This window comes from Malus domestica, chromosome 02 (genome assembly GCF_042453785.1).
Source record: "Malus domestica chromosome 02, GDT2T_hap1".
In the NCBI taxonomy this organism is placed as follows: domain Eukaryota; kingdom Viridiplantae; phylum Streptophyta; class Magnoliopsida; order Rosales; family Rosaceae; genus Malus; species Malus domestica.
Window position 1 is genome coordinate 3,498,581 of NC_091662.1, and position 17,351 is coordinate 3,515,931.

At 38.6% G+C, this 17,351-nt stretch overlaps 1 protein-coding gene across 3 annotated transcripts; it reads right to left on the bottom strand.

The window, feature by feature from the left end:
* Positions 1-3,084: 3,084 nt before the first annotated feature.
* LOC103448750 (dnaJ homolog subfamily C GRV2-like) lies at positions 3,085-17,052 on the bottom strand. 3 transcript variants are annotated; one of them, XM_029109695.2, is made up of 22 exons: positions 16,091-17,052; positions 15,275-15,508; positions 15,019-15,106; positions 14,707-14,915; positions 14,239-14,340; positions 14,104-14,166; positions 11,779-13,998; positions 10,881-11,243; positions 10,270-10,410; positions 9,763-10,155; positions 9,180-9,674; positions 8,235-8,458; positions 7,797-8,141; positions 7,169-7,463; positions 6,519-6,977; positions 6,087-6,432; positions 5,631-5,974; positions 5,091-5,555; positions 4,623-4,747; positions 4,416-4,539; positions 3,720-3,788; positions 3,085-3,578 (listed from the first exon to the last, which is right to left on the bottom strand). In XM_029109695.2, the coding sequence occupies exons 1-22, from the start codon at positions 16,523-16,525 to the stop codon at positions 3,372-3,374; spliced, it is 7,746 nt and encodes a 2,581-aa protein (XP_028965528.2). In that variant the 5' UTR covers positions 16,526-17,052; the 3' UTR covers positions 3,085-3,371. The 3 variants fall into 3 exon arrangements, with proteins under 3 accessions (XP_028965528.2, XP_070662007.1, XP_070662010.1); XM_070805906.1 differs by having other exon boundaries at positions 14,239-14,350; positions 16,091-16,963; XM_070805909.1 differs by lacking the exons at positions 15,019-15,106; positions 15,275-15,508; positions 16,091-17,052 and having other exon boundaries at positions 14,239-14,312; positions 14,707-14,832.
* Between the last annotated feature and the right edge of the window lie 299 nt (positions 17,053-17,351).

The following is a 17,351-nucleotide window of genomic DNA, read 5'->3' on the forward strand; positions in this document are numbered from 1 at the left end:
AGAGCCTTGGATGGAAGGGATGATCGATGTATAATCTCTTAGATCTTTTACATTGGTTTATGCAAGTGTGATACTTATATATAGAAATCAGATAACTTGAGTTTAAGTCCAATATATTGATATCACTCATGAGTTTCATATATCACTTTCATATATCCACACACCTATTTTACCTCCTCACCACCCTTAATATATTAAACTCACGAGTTCAATATATTGTCATCACACTTAAATTTTTTAGCCCACTATAAAAATGTAATTCCTATATAAGTTTAATATATTGGTAGTCACTTTTTCCGACCTAGACATTAGGGCAACAATGGCCATAGTTTTTATAGCCTCATAGGAACCCTAAACCCTGTAATTACTATAGTAGTATTATTCTTCGGGATTTCTTGTTAGTAACTGCTATTATCATTGGAGTAATACAGTACATGATGTCTTTTTTTTTTTTTTTGGTAAACACAGTACTTGACGTCACATAGCTCTCATAGCAAACATAAATTTACACCGAGTCTTAAACTATTTGGTAGAAATTCCGTCCGTTTATTGATGATATATACATGGTTTATTATGCCCTTATCATTCTAACTGTTATATTTCATTTGAAATGTGATATGGAAGTAGTTTGAAGTTTGTTTTTGTTACTAATTAACTCCTAATATGAAGCAAGAACTTGTAGATCATGTAGTTGATTAAGAGTGTCATTCATGCACTCGAGGTCTTGCGTTGGAATCTCAACTCTTCCAATATTCTTTTCGTTTTCGTTTGTTTGCAGAGGTTTTCAATACACCATTCAAATTATAACACATATATTTCTTTTAAAGTGTGACACTGTGACTCATCAACTCTTTCATCCACCCATATTGTGAAATGATAAATCAGGTAAAAAGTGTTGATATATACCCGTAAAAGTTCTCCGTTTGGGTATATGGAGCTATCCTAGTATTCCGGCTCTAAATATATAAATTGAATTAAAGGTCCAAGTTTGACATAGATGTTGGGGATTTTCCAGAAAGAACTAAAGTTAGAATGTAAATTAAACTTTAGGTTTATGAAAAGGAAAATGCTAGGATGATCATTGATCATCTTTTGTAATCATATGATGTGGTTGTTGTAATAACATGATGTGGCTGTTGATGATTCAAATGAGTCATGTTTTAAAGAAGGAAAAATTAGTATCCGGTTCTTAGTTACTAATGTTCATTGATTGAAACCTTATTAGTTTTCAGATTTTGATCAAAGGCCCTAACATTAATGCAATAATGAATTTACATGTTAGTTACATAATTTTTAAAATAAAAATTAATAATTGATTTAGGATTTTAATACTCACACCTTTATTAAACTCCTAACTAATTTTCAATTCAAAACATTTCCCAAAAAAAAAAAATTAGAATAAGTTATACCCCTTAATATAAAAGGTTTCCAATTTTTTAATCTTATATGTACCCATTCATGTAATTTTTCAACTTTTTAATCTTAAAATGTACCCCTTTTTTTATATAAAATCTATTCAATTTTTTTTCTAATCCATTTTTAAACTTAAATGGGTAATTCTTTTTCTTGATTTGAGAATGTATCCGTGTCAAATTTAATCAAAGAAATTTAGTAATGTTATTAAGCCTAATATCTATTATTTTTTGTGTGGTTTTGAAGAATGTACCCATATTTTGGTACAATAATTTTATTTATTAATTTTGATGAATGTACCCATGTTTATATACATACACACACAATATATTTGAGAGTATAATTTATATTTTAATAATGTTAATCCACAAATTATGGGTTTTATTTATTTATTTAAAATATCATTAATACAAACAACTATAAATTTCAATTTAAAAAATATAGTAACCTACATAGAAATACATTATCATATTATTTTCAAGAACTTCGATCAAAAATTGAAAACCAATAAAGTTTCAATCAAATAATATTGATAGTTAGGGATCACATCCAAAATGTCCCTTTAAAGGAAGAGTCCAGCCATCAATCCCACGTCATGTAGTTTACAAAAATAATTTAAAATTTTGATTTCTCTAACATTACAAAAAAAAAAATTTAAAGAAAAAAATTCAAACACAGAACTTTAGATGCACAAACAAACTTTCGTAAACGCTAAAGTTACAACCCTAACAAGTTTAAATATTAATGTAAAATTGAGTACAACGAGGATTCGGGTTATCCCACTTTTGCTAAACTTGAAAGAGGAAAGAAGATTAGACAGGAGAGAGGCTTCTGTAGATGCCAAGAAAGTGAAAGTCCACCTCCCAATGACGTTCCCAATTATTTTTCAGGTATCCGCAGCATCTTCAAAATCTTATCTAATCCAAATTTAAGGAAAAGGAAAGTTCAAAAGATAAATCTCAAATGTTAATTTGGCAGGTGACGTAGCAATGTTAAATTTTCTTTTTTTTTAACCGATATGTTTTTAATGTTATAAATGATATTTGTAGGACCAATTTTAAAAAGAAATCAATTAAAATAAATTTTCAAGATCTATAATTGATACATTAATGAGTCCACACAACATAATAATTAAAAATTATTTGACATCACATTTTCTCATATGTCAAATTTGGCATATGAAAACTCACATAAGATTGACATATTAGTTGGAACTTGCTTATACCTTCAAATTTGATTACATGACATTTCACTTAAGATTTGACATCTCATTTGGAAATACCTGTCTGTTAACACACCCAACTTACTTTGCCCCTTATAATTAACCGGTCGAATCTACATTAACGAAATATATTATGTTCTACCGTATAGAAAATGAAATTCGAACTTGAAAGTTAGCATGCCCTATTTATTTTGCCTTGACTAACTAACCGAACGCACATATATGCACCCATATTGAGCATCTAAAACTAGGCTCATAATCAAAATGAAAACGGGATGAAATCATATTTTCGTTCATTCGATCGTTTGAGAATCACAATATCAGTTCGCAGGTCCAAACCGAGTTAACATTTCGAGTTGAAATTAGCACCTAGCTGAGTAGCGATCGCCACTAAACTCGCGGAAGTTGAAGAACACGAACAAAAAGTTAAACAAGAAACGAAGATGAAGAAGAAAAACGAAGAAACAATTAGTTATGGGAGCATAAAATCAACATAAAACATGGAAGAAAATTGCCCAAGATGATGAGATCACACAAAAATCAGCTCAACTCAATATACAAGCGGGCAATCCCTCTTCACATGAAAGAAAACAAGTAACTTTTTCTCACTGTTCGTTGGAAAAATCGCAATAGCTACCAAGACGCAGACAGTAAAAACTGTACAGTGTACTATACAGGAAAGTATGAGGCTTTACTCTTCGGTAAATGCTTCGCAACGGTTCTTTCGTTCCCTGTACTACGAAAGGTGGTCATGTTTTCCATTTAAGTCGGATGAAGTTGAAGCAGGAGGTCGCGATGGAGCGGGTTGTGGTGGGGGAGCTGGAAGGGCATAAGCGAGTCTCGATGATGAACTCTCAATTAGTCCAGCAACTCCGGCGGCAGCGGATTGAGCACTTGAAGGGAGGAAAAGATCATGTTTCTGATCCTTATAGGCACTCCAAACCTGATAAATGAGCAATTTTCATTGCAAGAACAACATTAGTATTGCGGTCTCACTAAACTCGGTGATGAACAATCAAGATCTTGTAAGCCACGTTTCAAGATCTGGAAATTGCGATGGATAAAGGTAAGCGCGAGGACTTACATCTGAGGAATTTAACAAGTCGCGCACTTTAGTACAATGGGCTCCCTCTGTTGCAAACGCATGCAGAACCTGGAACGATAAATCAAAACTTTCAACACGCCAAGAAAAAAAAGGGAATGAAAAACAGCTTAAATAGATTAATTAAAACATGATAGTTTGTTTAAGTTGCTTTCTTAGTTAATATGATTGATTAAGAAAAGGGTGATTATGAACCAAAGGCCTCGATAATTGAGCTATGTGATTGGCCGCTTTACATTATGAATGCTTGGGTTAAGTGAATGTAACTTGATTAGTTCAAATTTGTTGTAAATGGACATAAGTCCATCAAATGTGTTGTTAAAGGGCATAAGCCCTTCTCTTTATTTCAAGTATTCCTATTTGTTTATTTGTATGCAAATTGGAATAGTTGGGTCCAACGCCCAATAGGAAATAACGGTTTAATTAGATTAAACGCGGAAAAATAATCTTTCCAAGGACCGAAACCGCCTTTAAGTTTTGAACAAACTACCAATCAAACGAATTCAAATGTTGAAACCTTCATGAGACCTAATTCATGAAATATATAGTATTTCCTAATGAAACGAATATTATGGTTGAAAAAGAAGAGAGAATTTTCCTTCACTATTGAAAACAAGAAGGGAACAAGAACTCGGGCAACGTAATTTATTGGCATATCTTTTATGAAAATGTTCTAACCTCAATTGCCAGCACCCTGCCAATAGATGCTTCGGATTCATTCCATTTCATCTGAGAGCACAGGCCATTCCTTCCTCCAGCTCTCCAATCAAGAAGGCCAAGAAGTACATCAACAAGACCAACCCTACAGTATCACAGAACTTATATCAGCCGGGTCTAGACTAAGATCAGTCAAAAATAATAAATCTAGACTACAAAGTTACTCACTTAAGTCCTTGTGCAACAAGTGCATCCCTAGCTCGGTTTCCAGCAACAACAACACGCTTTAGTGTCTCAAGAGCTAGTATGCTTCCACCTTGCCATCCAATTGCCTTCATTAGAAGAGGAACAACCTGCAAAATTGAATAGTGGTAAAACAAGAGGGATTAAAAAATGAGAGAGCACCGTACATGACAAAGTGAGAATAACTTGAGGAATTCCTGCATGGAATTCCTACTCTCCTCAAAAACCTTATTGAATATTGACCAGTAACTGTCTACCTCAATTCAAAGTAACATGCATTCTAAAGAAAAGATCAAAGAAGTACACAATACTACGGGCATGAATCTCCTAGAAATATATGAGAACAGAATTTGCAGATGAAGTTTATGAAAACTTGATAGTCATGATTTCCTGATAGAATACATGAATTTTAGATGTAAAAAGAATAACATAAAAAAAAATAGTTTTACGCACCTGAGGAGTTCCTACACTAGTTGCTGCCATAGCTTCAGCACATATGGTGCTAGCTGCCAGTTGATGTAGAACGCGTAAACAACTGAGGCGCACGCGTTCTTGGGGAGTTTGAGTGGGCTGTGTGGATCCATCATCAGATTCATCTGTTTTGTCCACATAATTGCCATTGTTTACCTCCTCTGATGCCATTGTTTCTCGTCTTCCTTCATAAGCCACAGCAGCCACGAGCTTGGGCACATATCCAAGATATCCAACATGATCTGCAAGTGCAGGGTGCACTCGTAATAAAGAAACCAACGCAGCAGACAGAAGCAAAGGAAGTTCAGGGTCAACAGCTTGTGTATCGTAATGTGTGGCAGCAATAGATGTCAAATACTGATCTAGCAGTCCTTCCAAGAATCTCTTGGGATTTCTAAGAGGAAACTTGGGATCTTTTAGGAATAACCTAACATAGATTCCGCCAACCTGCATGAGCTCGAAACTGTGAGTTTTCCAAACAATAAGGCACTTAAATGTAAATTTAGCATACCCATGTCCTACCTGTGGCTCATCTCTCATTTCTTGCTGCCTAGATGCCTGCTCAGGTACATCCCAATCAACCACGCGACCTTTCATCTGTTCGCGGTACAGATCTGATGCCATGGTTGCAATCTGTGCAGACAATGAAGTAGCCATTGCTGGTGTCCATACGAGTTCTGGGGTCTCAGTAGTCTGTTCAAGGGCAACTACAACGGCCTCGCCAGGCCCATCCCTAATAACTGAAATCAAGCCATCTGGAAGGAACCTTGCTAACGTTATAGCAACTCTAGGCCCATGCATTGGCTGGCCAACAAGCTTCCCCAACAAAGAGGCTGCTGCTGCTCTTTGTTGTAAGGAAATTTCTTCTGCAAATTATGATTCACATCATTAAAAAGGGTTAATCTTCACATCATTAATAAAAACTTTATTCTTCTAAATTAATTTTGAAAACTAGGAAAAGATACAAAAAGTATTTACCCTGCAAAGGCAACAGAAGTTCAAGGATGTAGACAACTCCCCCATGCTTGGCAGCTGCCCAAGCAAGTTCAGGTGTGCTGGCCAGAGCATAAAGAACATGAAGAACCCCTTCACGACAAGCTGGGGCTGAGTGAAGCATCTGTAATAAAAGAAGAAGGCTAGATCCATCTGCAACCATAGCCTCCAAGCAGGGAGCATATGTAGTCAAGAGTGATAACACGCTCAGGCAACGTTGAGGAATGTTGCTTTCTGATGCAACAGGCACAGAAAAGCATTCAAAAAGAGGCAATAGCTTATCTTTTGTAGAAAAAATTGACGCCAAATTTGGACTGCTTGTCAGTAAATTCTGCAAAGAAATAAAGAGAAAAAAAGTCAGATACATGTAATGAATTTGTAAGTTTGGAACTTAACATGCACAAGAGAGCAAGATACCTTAAGTGAATTCAGTGCAAATTTAAGGTTCTTAACCCCCTCAGATTCTTCCTTATCTACTACTTGTCCATTAGATAGTGCAGAATCTTCAGCCGGAGTCTTCTGTTCGTCAGTTGATCCAATAGTCGTATCATTAGAATCCTCAGAAGTCTTGAGGGATGAGCCATTCTGATTTGGTACATCCTTAATTTCAGAATCGGTAGCACATTGATTATGCACAAGATATGCTATAAATTCAACTAATGCAACACAGAAAGCCTCTGGTTCACTGATCTCAAAATCTGGTTGATCGTTATAGACCCTCAAGTAAACATTGCCAACATAGAGTTCTTTTGATAGTGCCTTATACCCAAACAGATGTGAATCTTTCATATCATATGAACCATCAGGACCCTGACTAGCACGTTGCTGATCCACAAATTTCAGTAGTTCTGCTCGGGTTGAGGAGTTCCAGATAATCTAGTACCACAAATAAATAATACAATCAACCATAAAGAAACTAACATTGTAAAGCAACCAAGTGACCCTGACAGATGTTACAAACTATGTATTACATTATTTTTTTGTTAAGTAAAAGAGTATGCTATAAGAAAGCATGCATAAAAATTGACTACCTTAAAAAGTGTAAACACAGAAACTAAAACAATTACCTCTGGAGACTCCAAGTTATTGTTTAGTTTAGATAGTAGGTCTTTCGGTGCTTGATCTTTTAACATACTGGCAAGCTTAGGTGTCAACAAAGCTCTGAGGGCATCAGCCGCAGTCTGATTATAAGGTGTTGAACTCCCATCACTACACAAACCACTAAGCCTAGATAGTGCCTGCGAAGCACGTACAGCATGCATATTTTTGGCAATTTGTACACTAGCACCAACTCCGTGTGATTCTGTTGTATCAGATTCCTCTGCAGTGGAGTCATACTGAAGAAGCACGGGCAAAAGGTACCTAAAAGTAAGCGCACACAATACAAGATGAAGATTAATTGATCTCTTTGCACAAACATAGTGTAATAATCAGTTCTACCAAGTATCACTAAGAAACTACAAAGTTTGAGGCACTGTGAAAGAAAGTGAGAGTGAATGGCTTCACAATGAAACACTATTGACACCAAGAATTTATAAGCATTTGTATTCTCCTCTATCCAACCTTTGAAGTCACTTAACTAAATGCAGATAAAATCAACTAATGGAGATGGCAGACTAATTTGACATTTACCTGAGCGATGAGCAATCTTGCATCTAAAATTTTGAAAGTAATTATTTGTGTAAGCTGACTTACCATAAGACACCAGCCTTCAGCAAGGCATCCTGCAATTCAGTGGACACAGAAACATGTGCAATAGTCTGGAGAGCAGCATCGACAGCAGAAGGTACAAGCTCAAGTTCAGTGCAATGCACAATGTCATCAATTAGTCCAGAATATTCAAGGATCTCAGCCCAGGCACTCTCAAATTTACTCAAAACACAAAAGGTTCGCATCACATTTGTAACAATTATGGCAGATGGTTCACTTGCAGCAGTGCTTGGCTGAACTACACACATGCAACGGGAAAGAAGATTCGCAAGAAGTTGTATGCCACCATCCCTCACAAGCTCTTCTCCATTCAATGCAGAAGATGCACACCTAAGCATGGAAATATAAAATTATACCATATCTTCCTGTCAACATCAATTTGAACAATAAAACAGTTGACAAGGTGGATTAAAGGGTGTTTACGTCAGCCATATAAGCTCTGATGCCGCAACAAGGAGAGGTGCTCTATCTGAGGAAAGAAAATTGTTATCATCCTTGTCCACAGTAACTGCATTGAGCAACATTGGATAACCAGCATATTTAAACGGCTCCAGAATGACTCCATAGCGTCTGTACAAGATACACTGTCCTTTCAATAAAAGCAACAGTCGCCAAGGCTTAGGGCCTTGCAAGCCTTGCATAGTGGCCTACAAACAATAATACAAAGTTATCAAATATCTTAACAGGGGGAAGAATACTTATCACCTTCTGTCCACACAAGGTAAAATAAAAATGGATACCTACGTCTACATAGAATTTTGTATAGCTCCACTAAACATTAACAAGAGTACACATGCACACTGAAAGGATGCACATCCAAAGGCTCAAAAGCACGCATCAAAGAAAAATACTTGAATACACAAGAACTGAGGTGCACAACCAACAGTTACAGAATATAGAATACTGAGACGTAAAAATGGCATCCACTACATACATAAAGACTTAGACACCCATTACAAGTCTAGCAAAGAAATAAGTTTGTTCATGTAATTTTCATAGTTTAATTCATTCAAGTTTACTAAATGCTTGTATTACATCATAATTTATTGGAAGTAAAGATAAAGGAAGCATAAATGAAATACAACTTCCTAAAAGACTCTTACCATATTCTAAATATACTTAACAAATTTCTATGTAATTAAAAGTGCACTGCCATTATTATTCCAATTCCAATGCACGTGAGTAATTTTCAAGTTGTATTCTTTCAGGCTTGCTCCCGCATCAGTATTTGACATAAAGAGAATGACCAACAGCCAGCTGTAATGAATTTCTAGAGACTTTGGAGCAAGATGAATTTGGGACTGCACATAACCAATATTTTAAGCATGCTCATATAAACAAAAACCAGTTCTGTGGGGCAGTGTGTACCTGCAGGCGCTCATAAGCTTTCTGTACAGCAAGAAACTTCTCCCTTCCTTCAGGATTTTTGTCTGGATGGTATCTCATGGCAAGTTTCCTATATTGTCGTTTAAGCTTTTCTTCATCAATGTTCTCAATCTGCTTGGATATGCTAGATATCTCCTCACCCATCTCAACAGAATGCGTCGTGTCGGCATCATCATTTGATACATCCTCCAAGGAAATCTCTAATATTTTGCAAGCTTCTTCTTCAGAAAGATCCATTGGCCGTCTTGTCAACTCCTCACGCCACATTACCAATAATGATTGTAGGAACTCAACATGTTCAACAATGGGCCAATTTGGAAAACGAATCTCGTCACATAAGTTCCGGAGGTAATAACGGTGACACCACATTTCATCTCTTAACTCAGGGTATGTCACTGGTGGCATTGGAGCATATTCATACAAAGAATGGCAGTGCTGAGACAATTTCTGGGGAAAATCACCAAGATGCTGCAAAACCTAGACAAAGAAAATATTTTAGAGATCATTAACACTCTCTTTACAAAATAGTAACAAAACACATTTCTAATTTAAAGCTTCCAATTACCTGACGGATCAGATTTTCCGCTCGCATCTTGTGAGTCCATATAATCTCTGGAGTATCAGAATCAGATACCATTGCAGCTGCAAATGCAGCTGGACCACTACGTTCCAATACATACAGCAACGATGCAGGAAGAAGCCCACCCAATACACTGCGTTTCGCCAGAGGCAAGGAAGAGGAAACTGCAGCTTCTTCACCACCATGAAATGCTTGGTGAACATGAGTCATTGAGAAGAGTTGGGCGATTGAAAGGAGATTAGATCCAGGATATGCCAAGGCAAAATAAAATGCCCCTGTGTTGTATAGTCGAATCATGGCCTTGGGATTTCTAGTTACAACAGCCTTAAGTAAAGAAGCGGCACCCTCTACAATACTTGGCTCTCCAGAAAGCATAGCCTAAATAAATTTGGGAAAAGAAATAGTGATTTAATAATGATATAACAATGCTATTCAAGACACTTCTTCACAAGGGCCACATAAACAAATTAAAATGAAATATGCTAGGATCACCTGAGCAATATGTGGAAGGCAACGTGGACTTGACAAGATCCCTTTTACTCTAGGAGTCGGGGTAACTATCTCTCCAGCATCATCTAAATCTGAATGTGCAGACACCATGCTATGTAATATGGACAATGCTGCTTCACCAATCTGAATATAAAAACCATATACTAGATCGTGTCAAGCACAGAAAATGAGAAGAGAAAAGAAAATGGCATCTTTTCTACAGGATAATAGACAAAAGAGATAAAAGAGACTTCAACAAAAAGCATTCACCCCGATTTTTTGAAAATGTTTCAATTGACATATCCTTGTGTATTCAATTAACTGAACTAATATTCAGATGTACCTTTCCATAGATTTTAATGAAAATCTTTGATATCCAATTGAACTACAAGATTAATAAATTGAACATTGACACGTCTAGAAGATAACAAATAGAAAAGAAAAAAAAAACATTTGATATTTTATCCAAAAGTTGAGCAGCCGTTATAATTACTTGAAACTAGAGCTACCAGCACAGCAAAGATTTGCAGAGAAGAAACTTCTTCTAGAAACAAAAAGTACACAATCATTACAACATAGACCGAGTTTAAGCATCATGCATATCAAAACCACACCTGAGTTGGTGTGAGAACAGGGACTCGAACAGCTAAAGCCCAACGAAGTTCACGAATATCCCGCAATCTCTTCCAGTCCAACATCCCAGAAGCCCAGCATCTCGTTGTCCAATTAATATCCTTCTTTGACCAAAATCTCCTAATGGCATCCTTTTCAACAGGTCCAACCTGTGCTCCTTCCTTGTCAATAAACATCCATTCCTTGAGAGGTTCCATGAAAGCAGTCGCAGCAATCAAATTAGATTGCAAAGGAATAGCTGTCCTTTCAGAAGCCTCATGAGCCACCGTCAGCATATCAACAGCTAACACACATCCTCCCACCAAAACACACGCCTCCACATTTGACAAAACCTTCATTAACGCCTTCACAAATAGTAAAATATAGAAAGTTATCATCTTCCCCGTGTTGAATTAATAATGAAAGGACCATTTCCATTTACAAGGATGGCAAGTGGTTAACCTACAAAACAAAGGGATGGCAAAACTTGGAACCCTGGTGCATAGTAAAGGCAGTGAGAATGTCTCGATGCCTTGGTGGTGAACTCTCAGGCAGTTTGTCACACTGTGTGACTCACACACATCCAGAATGGAAGCACATCGATCATATATACATACAAGTTTCATTTATGAATATATATGAGAAAGAGAGAGAGCAACCAATCTAAATTACAACCTATAAATGTACTTGTCAGATGTTATTACTGATTACACAATGGAGAGGCAACTGGGGAGTGCAAGGGCAGCAAAGATTTTGCATAACCAAAATAAATTTATGGAATTTTTGTACCCAAATATTTTTAGTGTTCCCAACCTATCTTCTCAAACTACCCTACTGGAACCCAAACTGATGTCAAGGCAATTTGTATTTCTAGAGAAATAAAGAATAAAAGACTTGTACCTTCAAAAGCAATAGAAGGCGGTGCCTTAAAGCCCTGTCATCTGTCCTATCCAAAAGGACTGTGATGTGAGCAGTGCCCTCAAAGGGACCTACTGTCTTGTAATGCTGTTCATACACTATTGCCATTGCTCTTGCACAGAGCTCTCTCACTGAATATCCTCCTCCACCTCCAAAACCATCTAGTCTTCCCATGTCACACCAATCATCAGATGCGCCCATCTCATCAGGAACAGCACCATCCACTGTAAGCCCTATGTCTGCATCACATAAGAACCTATGGTAGAGTGCTCTAAAGAACACAACGGGATCACGCAATGGAAAATCTTGTGCCCTGCCAACACTGCCACTCTCAAGCAGTAAACGTAGATAATACTGACCCACACAGACTTCTTTGGACAAGCTTGGATATCTAACCGAGAACTCAGAGTAGTTCCAAGATATCTGCGGCACACTATCTTGACCAGTCGCAGTCTCTACCATAGCACCTCCTGGAGCAATATCTTCCGTACGCTCCTTCTCAACATCTAACTTATGAACCTCGGCCTGCAAAGTCTCCCTCAACTCTTGCCGGGTACGCTCATTCCAGATCAAATCTGCACGATTATGATCAAGGCTAAATGCTCGCCAGAATTCAGGCCAATTACAAAGTAGCCTACCAGATCCCACTGGAGTGTTTTCGACAACAACCTGAGCAGGAGCAGGGAGGCCTGTGTTCTGAAAACCAGTAGTGTTGGAATCAGAATCAGTTGAGATTGAAGTATTTGCTTCCACTGCCTCATGAATGCTTGTTGACTGAACATCAGTTGAAGAGACAAATGTTGAATGATTGTTTTGCGGACCACCTGTAGAGACTTCGGTGGTCAAATTTTCACCTGTTTGACTTTGAGCAATAGAAGATTGGAGAGTAGAAGCCTGTCCAGAACTCGAATCCAGTGCAGATCTTTGATAGTTATCAGCCTTAGAAGCACCACCACCTGTCTGTGTCATGGGATCACCAGGTAGGGAATGTTCTTGAGATGTTGATCCTCTCCCTGCACGACCTTTCCGCTGTTGGAGTAAGCGTCTCTGCCTTCTGCTGGTCAAGGATCCTTCTTGATTAGAATCTTCCAGTTGAGTTCCATCAGAACGTGTGTGCAAATAAGCAACAAGCCCAGGAGGCAGAACTCTAGACAATAGATCCAGAGCTGGTTGATAAGAATCTGCCCAAAGAGCAACAAGCTGTCGACTAACTTCACAACGCTCACCAGGAGGAAGGAAGAACGCGTGCACTAAATGCCTCAGTAAAGCACCATCGCGCAATGCAGCATCACGCATCGACTCTGCTGCAATTGCATCTTCTTCCGCAATTGTACGCATAATCACAGCCACTGTTTCCCTAACGCTTTCAGCAGGATGTCCAAACAATGCAAACAAACGACGCTTTAAACCAGCTACTTGGCGTAACAGCTCAACAAACACTGTGTATTGTGTTGTCTCACCATGTGGTTCACATATCATTGCCTCAAGAACCTCCACAACAGCCATTGATAATAATGGTGATACAGACATAGGCTTAAGTCTGTTGGAGAGTATAATAGCATAACCATGATTAGCAAACAACACTGACTTTGTGTGCATGATTGTGGCATGCTGCTCTCCTTTAGAATCTGTTAGTATATTTGTATCCCCAGGACCACCACCAATAAGTACTGCGACGAGGCCTGCTGCTTCAGCAGCTACACCCTCTGAACCATTTCTGAGTAAGCCGATTATTCTTCCAACAGCAGCAGGAAAAGACATGACATGTGAAGATGCAGTTCGTGAAGCTAGTAATCTACGTAAGCATGCAATAAAGCCTATCACCGTTGCAGCTGCTTTAGGTGAAGGGGGAGGTAAGGGAGGGGACTCTGGAGGAAGATTTGGCGTAGATGGAAGCATTGTTATTAAAGCCATCAAAGTCACCTCAGGTACTTCTATGTTAGGAGGAACTCCACTATATGGTATACATGCATTGAACTCTCTTATTCTACGCCATAGCTTAGCTCTTGATCCAGGAATAGAACCACCTTCAGAAACTGCATCTTTGGCAGCTGCTGCTAAGTGTTTCAAATGCATAGATGCACTCTCCATATCTGCAACAGGCCGCTGGAGTCCAAATTGTAATTGGACTCTCCCGCAAGGTGGATCAATGCGATGGCCAGGCATTGTCAATCTTGGTAACACAGTCACTGCACATTGGCCCTACAGAGATTAAACCAAGAGGTCAACCAAGAGAAATCATTATCTTATGAAAGAAATTCATGGGTAAAATCTGATCAATATCTACAAGACCACACATCCACCTACTTCTGTTTGCAACTGATCCCGAACTGCTACAAGTAGGCTATCACGAGACGTGCTTGCATAAACCTACATACATCATACACATCAGAAACATGACCTCATGATAAATCAGGAATTCAAAAGGAAGGTTATGCTCACATGGATGGGGCACCCATCATTGAACTCAATTGCAAACATTTGGGGCTCCTCAGCAAATCGAACAAGTGCATTTACTGCAGATAAAGGTCGAACAATAACAGCCTGCACACATCTAGTGACTATTCTCAACATTTGATATAATTCCGTGAAATGCTAGTATATACGAAATAAAAAGCCATAAAAGGTTTTAGAGAATTTAAACTTTCATTATTCCATTCTTAAAATTTGTTATGTGTACATAAATTGCATGGGCTTTTGGTGAGCAAAAAAAGGTCCTTTCTTTCTTTAGAGTTTATTCACTGATCTGAAATGTAGCACTTGTTTTCTTATTGATGACAGGACGGTGAGGAAAATGCTTAAATTTAGATACCTTTTATAAAGGAAGCTTAATTCAAGTCTAATGGCTCGAACTTCATGGCATCAACCTAAAGCTTATGATATATTGTTTCAGTAAATTCATCAGCTTACTTCATAGTTCTCTGGGCGTCTTTCAACAAGTGAAACTTTTGTAAGAATCAGTTGACGAGATACAGCATCACCATTCTCCCCAAGTCCACCTTTTGGGCCAACACTCAAACTCAACCCTGGAACATTTAAAGTTCCACGAGCAGCAGAGCGCAACCTTGTCACAGACCAACCTCCACATGGAGTTTCTTCTGCTCCAACTGCCTCTTTTGCTGCATTACCAGATAAATTGATAAGAGCGGCTAAATAGACAACATTACTGGAACACAGAAAGAACAAAAAAGAAGATTCTAAAAAAGGGTTAAAAAGTGCTACCCCTTCGTTTTATATACTCTGGTATAGTGAGAGATTGAGAAGTGTCCACAGTTAGTGACACCCCGACCATGGATTTTGCTGTTTTGGTCTGCATGAAATACATTATAATAAGAACTGATTCAAAAGAATCCCTGACAACAGAAGGGTTTTCCAATGGGGGCACTTCATATATTAAATTTGAACTTACAGAAAATGAGCATTTACATAAAGTTCTAAAGAAAATGTTAAACAATGAACAGTTCAAGGTTAGTCATACCAAACTTGCAATGATGGCTGAACTTGTGGTTCCAGAAGCAGCTTGAAAAGCTTTAGATTTTCTTCCATACAAGGGACAAAGAACAAAACTTCCATGTTCACCGCCTTTCTTCCCATAAGCATCAGTAAGGGACACAATGGCAGGCGAGTCAAAATCTCTGAAATCCAAGCACCAGCGAAGGTCTCCACTTTTTAAATCAATAAGTTCAACCCCAACATAAGTAATTTTTAATTTCTGCACAAGCCATCAATTGTTACATAAAATCAGTCTAATCCTTACAAAAGAGCAAACCGAACATGCCAGTCACCATTACTGACCACTCAAATGTACATTATCAACGTTCAAATAAACATCAGTTTAGTAAAAATTATTAACGACTTACATATACTTGCGAGCAACTTACATGGGTCTAAAATCGTTAAAAAGCATCAGACATAAACAAGACAGCAGTGTTCAAGTACGCTTTTTAGTAATAGAAGCAGTAACACCATGATAAGTAAACCCATTTCTGATTATTCTCCCGAGTTCCGTAAATTCTATGCTAAAACTATTAGTAAAGAATCATACTATTAGTCTCCCCAATGCTGTAAATTATATGCTAAAACTATATGGTACAGAAGCGTCCCTTGCACTAAAGCTCCACTCTTCCAAGGCAAATTTGCTCATGGCTTTGAAGCAATCATACTACTAAGTATTAGCCATTGAATCTTCTACTAACAAAGTTATCGACTGCCTACGGAATCTTCTACTACCAAATTAGCACGGTAAAACGACATTGCACAAACACTAACAAGCATCAGAAGATGAGTAACTTACAAGTGGGACCCACTCGGCATTCCGGCGCCGGAGATGAAGCACCGGAAACTCGGCGACGGCGCCCAACCGATTCCCCCTAATTCTGTGCAACTCGGTCAGTATACTCGCTCTGTACCTCGACGAGAACTTAATGCCCTTGAATTTGCCCTTCCCATCAGTCCGAACACTCAAATTGAACTCATTGGAGTTCTCGTCGCGGCTGAGGATCGGCGCGGCGGAGTCGAAATCGGTGGCGACGTCGTAAGAATTGGTGACGGAGAGCGTCCCGGGATCCAAGGTGGTTATGGCGACATTCGAAAGGCAGAGAATTCGCTTGTAGCGGCCGCGCCACGAGTGCTTGATGACCAAGTAGCGGGCGAGGTACTCCGGCTCCTCGACGACGGCAGGGGTAGGACGGGAAGAAGAATTGGAGGAGTTAATCTTGGGGCTGTCCATCGGCGCGGGTGCAGGTGTGGGCGCGGGAGACGGGTTCTGATCGGGTGCGTGGCGGCTCACGGATTCTACGTTCGGGAGGAAGTGGAGGGTGTGAGTGCGGGGTGCATTGTGGTGGCGAAGAAAGAACCAGAGTCCCGAACCGGGTCGACTCGGTGGAGGCGCAGAGGCCGCGGCCTGAGACCGAGACTGATTCGCCCCCAGCTCTGACGGTTATTTAAGCGTTCTGCCACAGCGTCCAGTTTTTTTCTCCGTTTTCCGATCGATCAAACCCTAACTGAACCGGATTGAATCATCGGAGATCTTAAGGCCGCGTTTGGATCGGAGAATTGGAAAAAAAAAAATGAATTAATTGGAAGGAAGAAGAAAGAGAGGAATGACAGCTGGGGCGAAGGAGAAGAAGAAGAGCTGTGCTTCGCTGTGTACAATACTGTCAAGAAATACCGATGTCGCCCGACGGTGACCTATCTTTAAACTCGAATAACCAGAAACGATGCCGTGTTGGCCCTCAAAAGTCTTGAAAGTCCACTACTTTTTAAATATTTCTTAGTCTCGAAGTTATATGAAAATTGGACGGTCAGGATTTAATTGAAGAATTCTTATTTTTAATTGAAGGATTTATTTATTTATTTATTTTTACTTAAGTCATGAAGAATTGTAAGAGGAGAAATATATAGTTTAGAGAGTTTAGTTAATTCAAGTGTCTTACTGTTATGTAGTGTTACATGTATATTGTTTGATAAAATATTAGTTTTTATGCATGCATATTATAATTTACAAATTAATAACATCACGTGACGATGTGACAGTTACATTAAATATTTATCAT

Excerpts from the sequence above, each read along its gene's own strand:
- LOC103448750 (XM_029109695.2), bottom strand. The coding sequence starts at position 16,525 with ATGGACAGCCCCAAGATTAACTCCTCCAATTCTTCTTCCCGTCCTACC. Across the intron at positions 7,464-7,796 it reads CTGAAGGCTGGTGTCTTATG|GTACCTTTTGCCCGTGCTTC; the intron begins GTAAGTCAGCTT and ends GCTTACTTTTAG. Across the intron at positions 6,978-7,168 it reads ATAACTTGGAGTCTCCAGAG|ATTATCTGGAACTCCTCAAC; the intron begins GTAATTGTTTTA and ends TTGTGGTACTAG.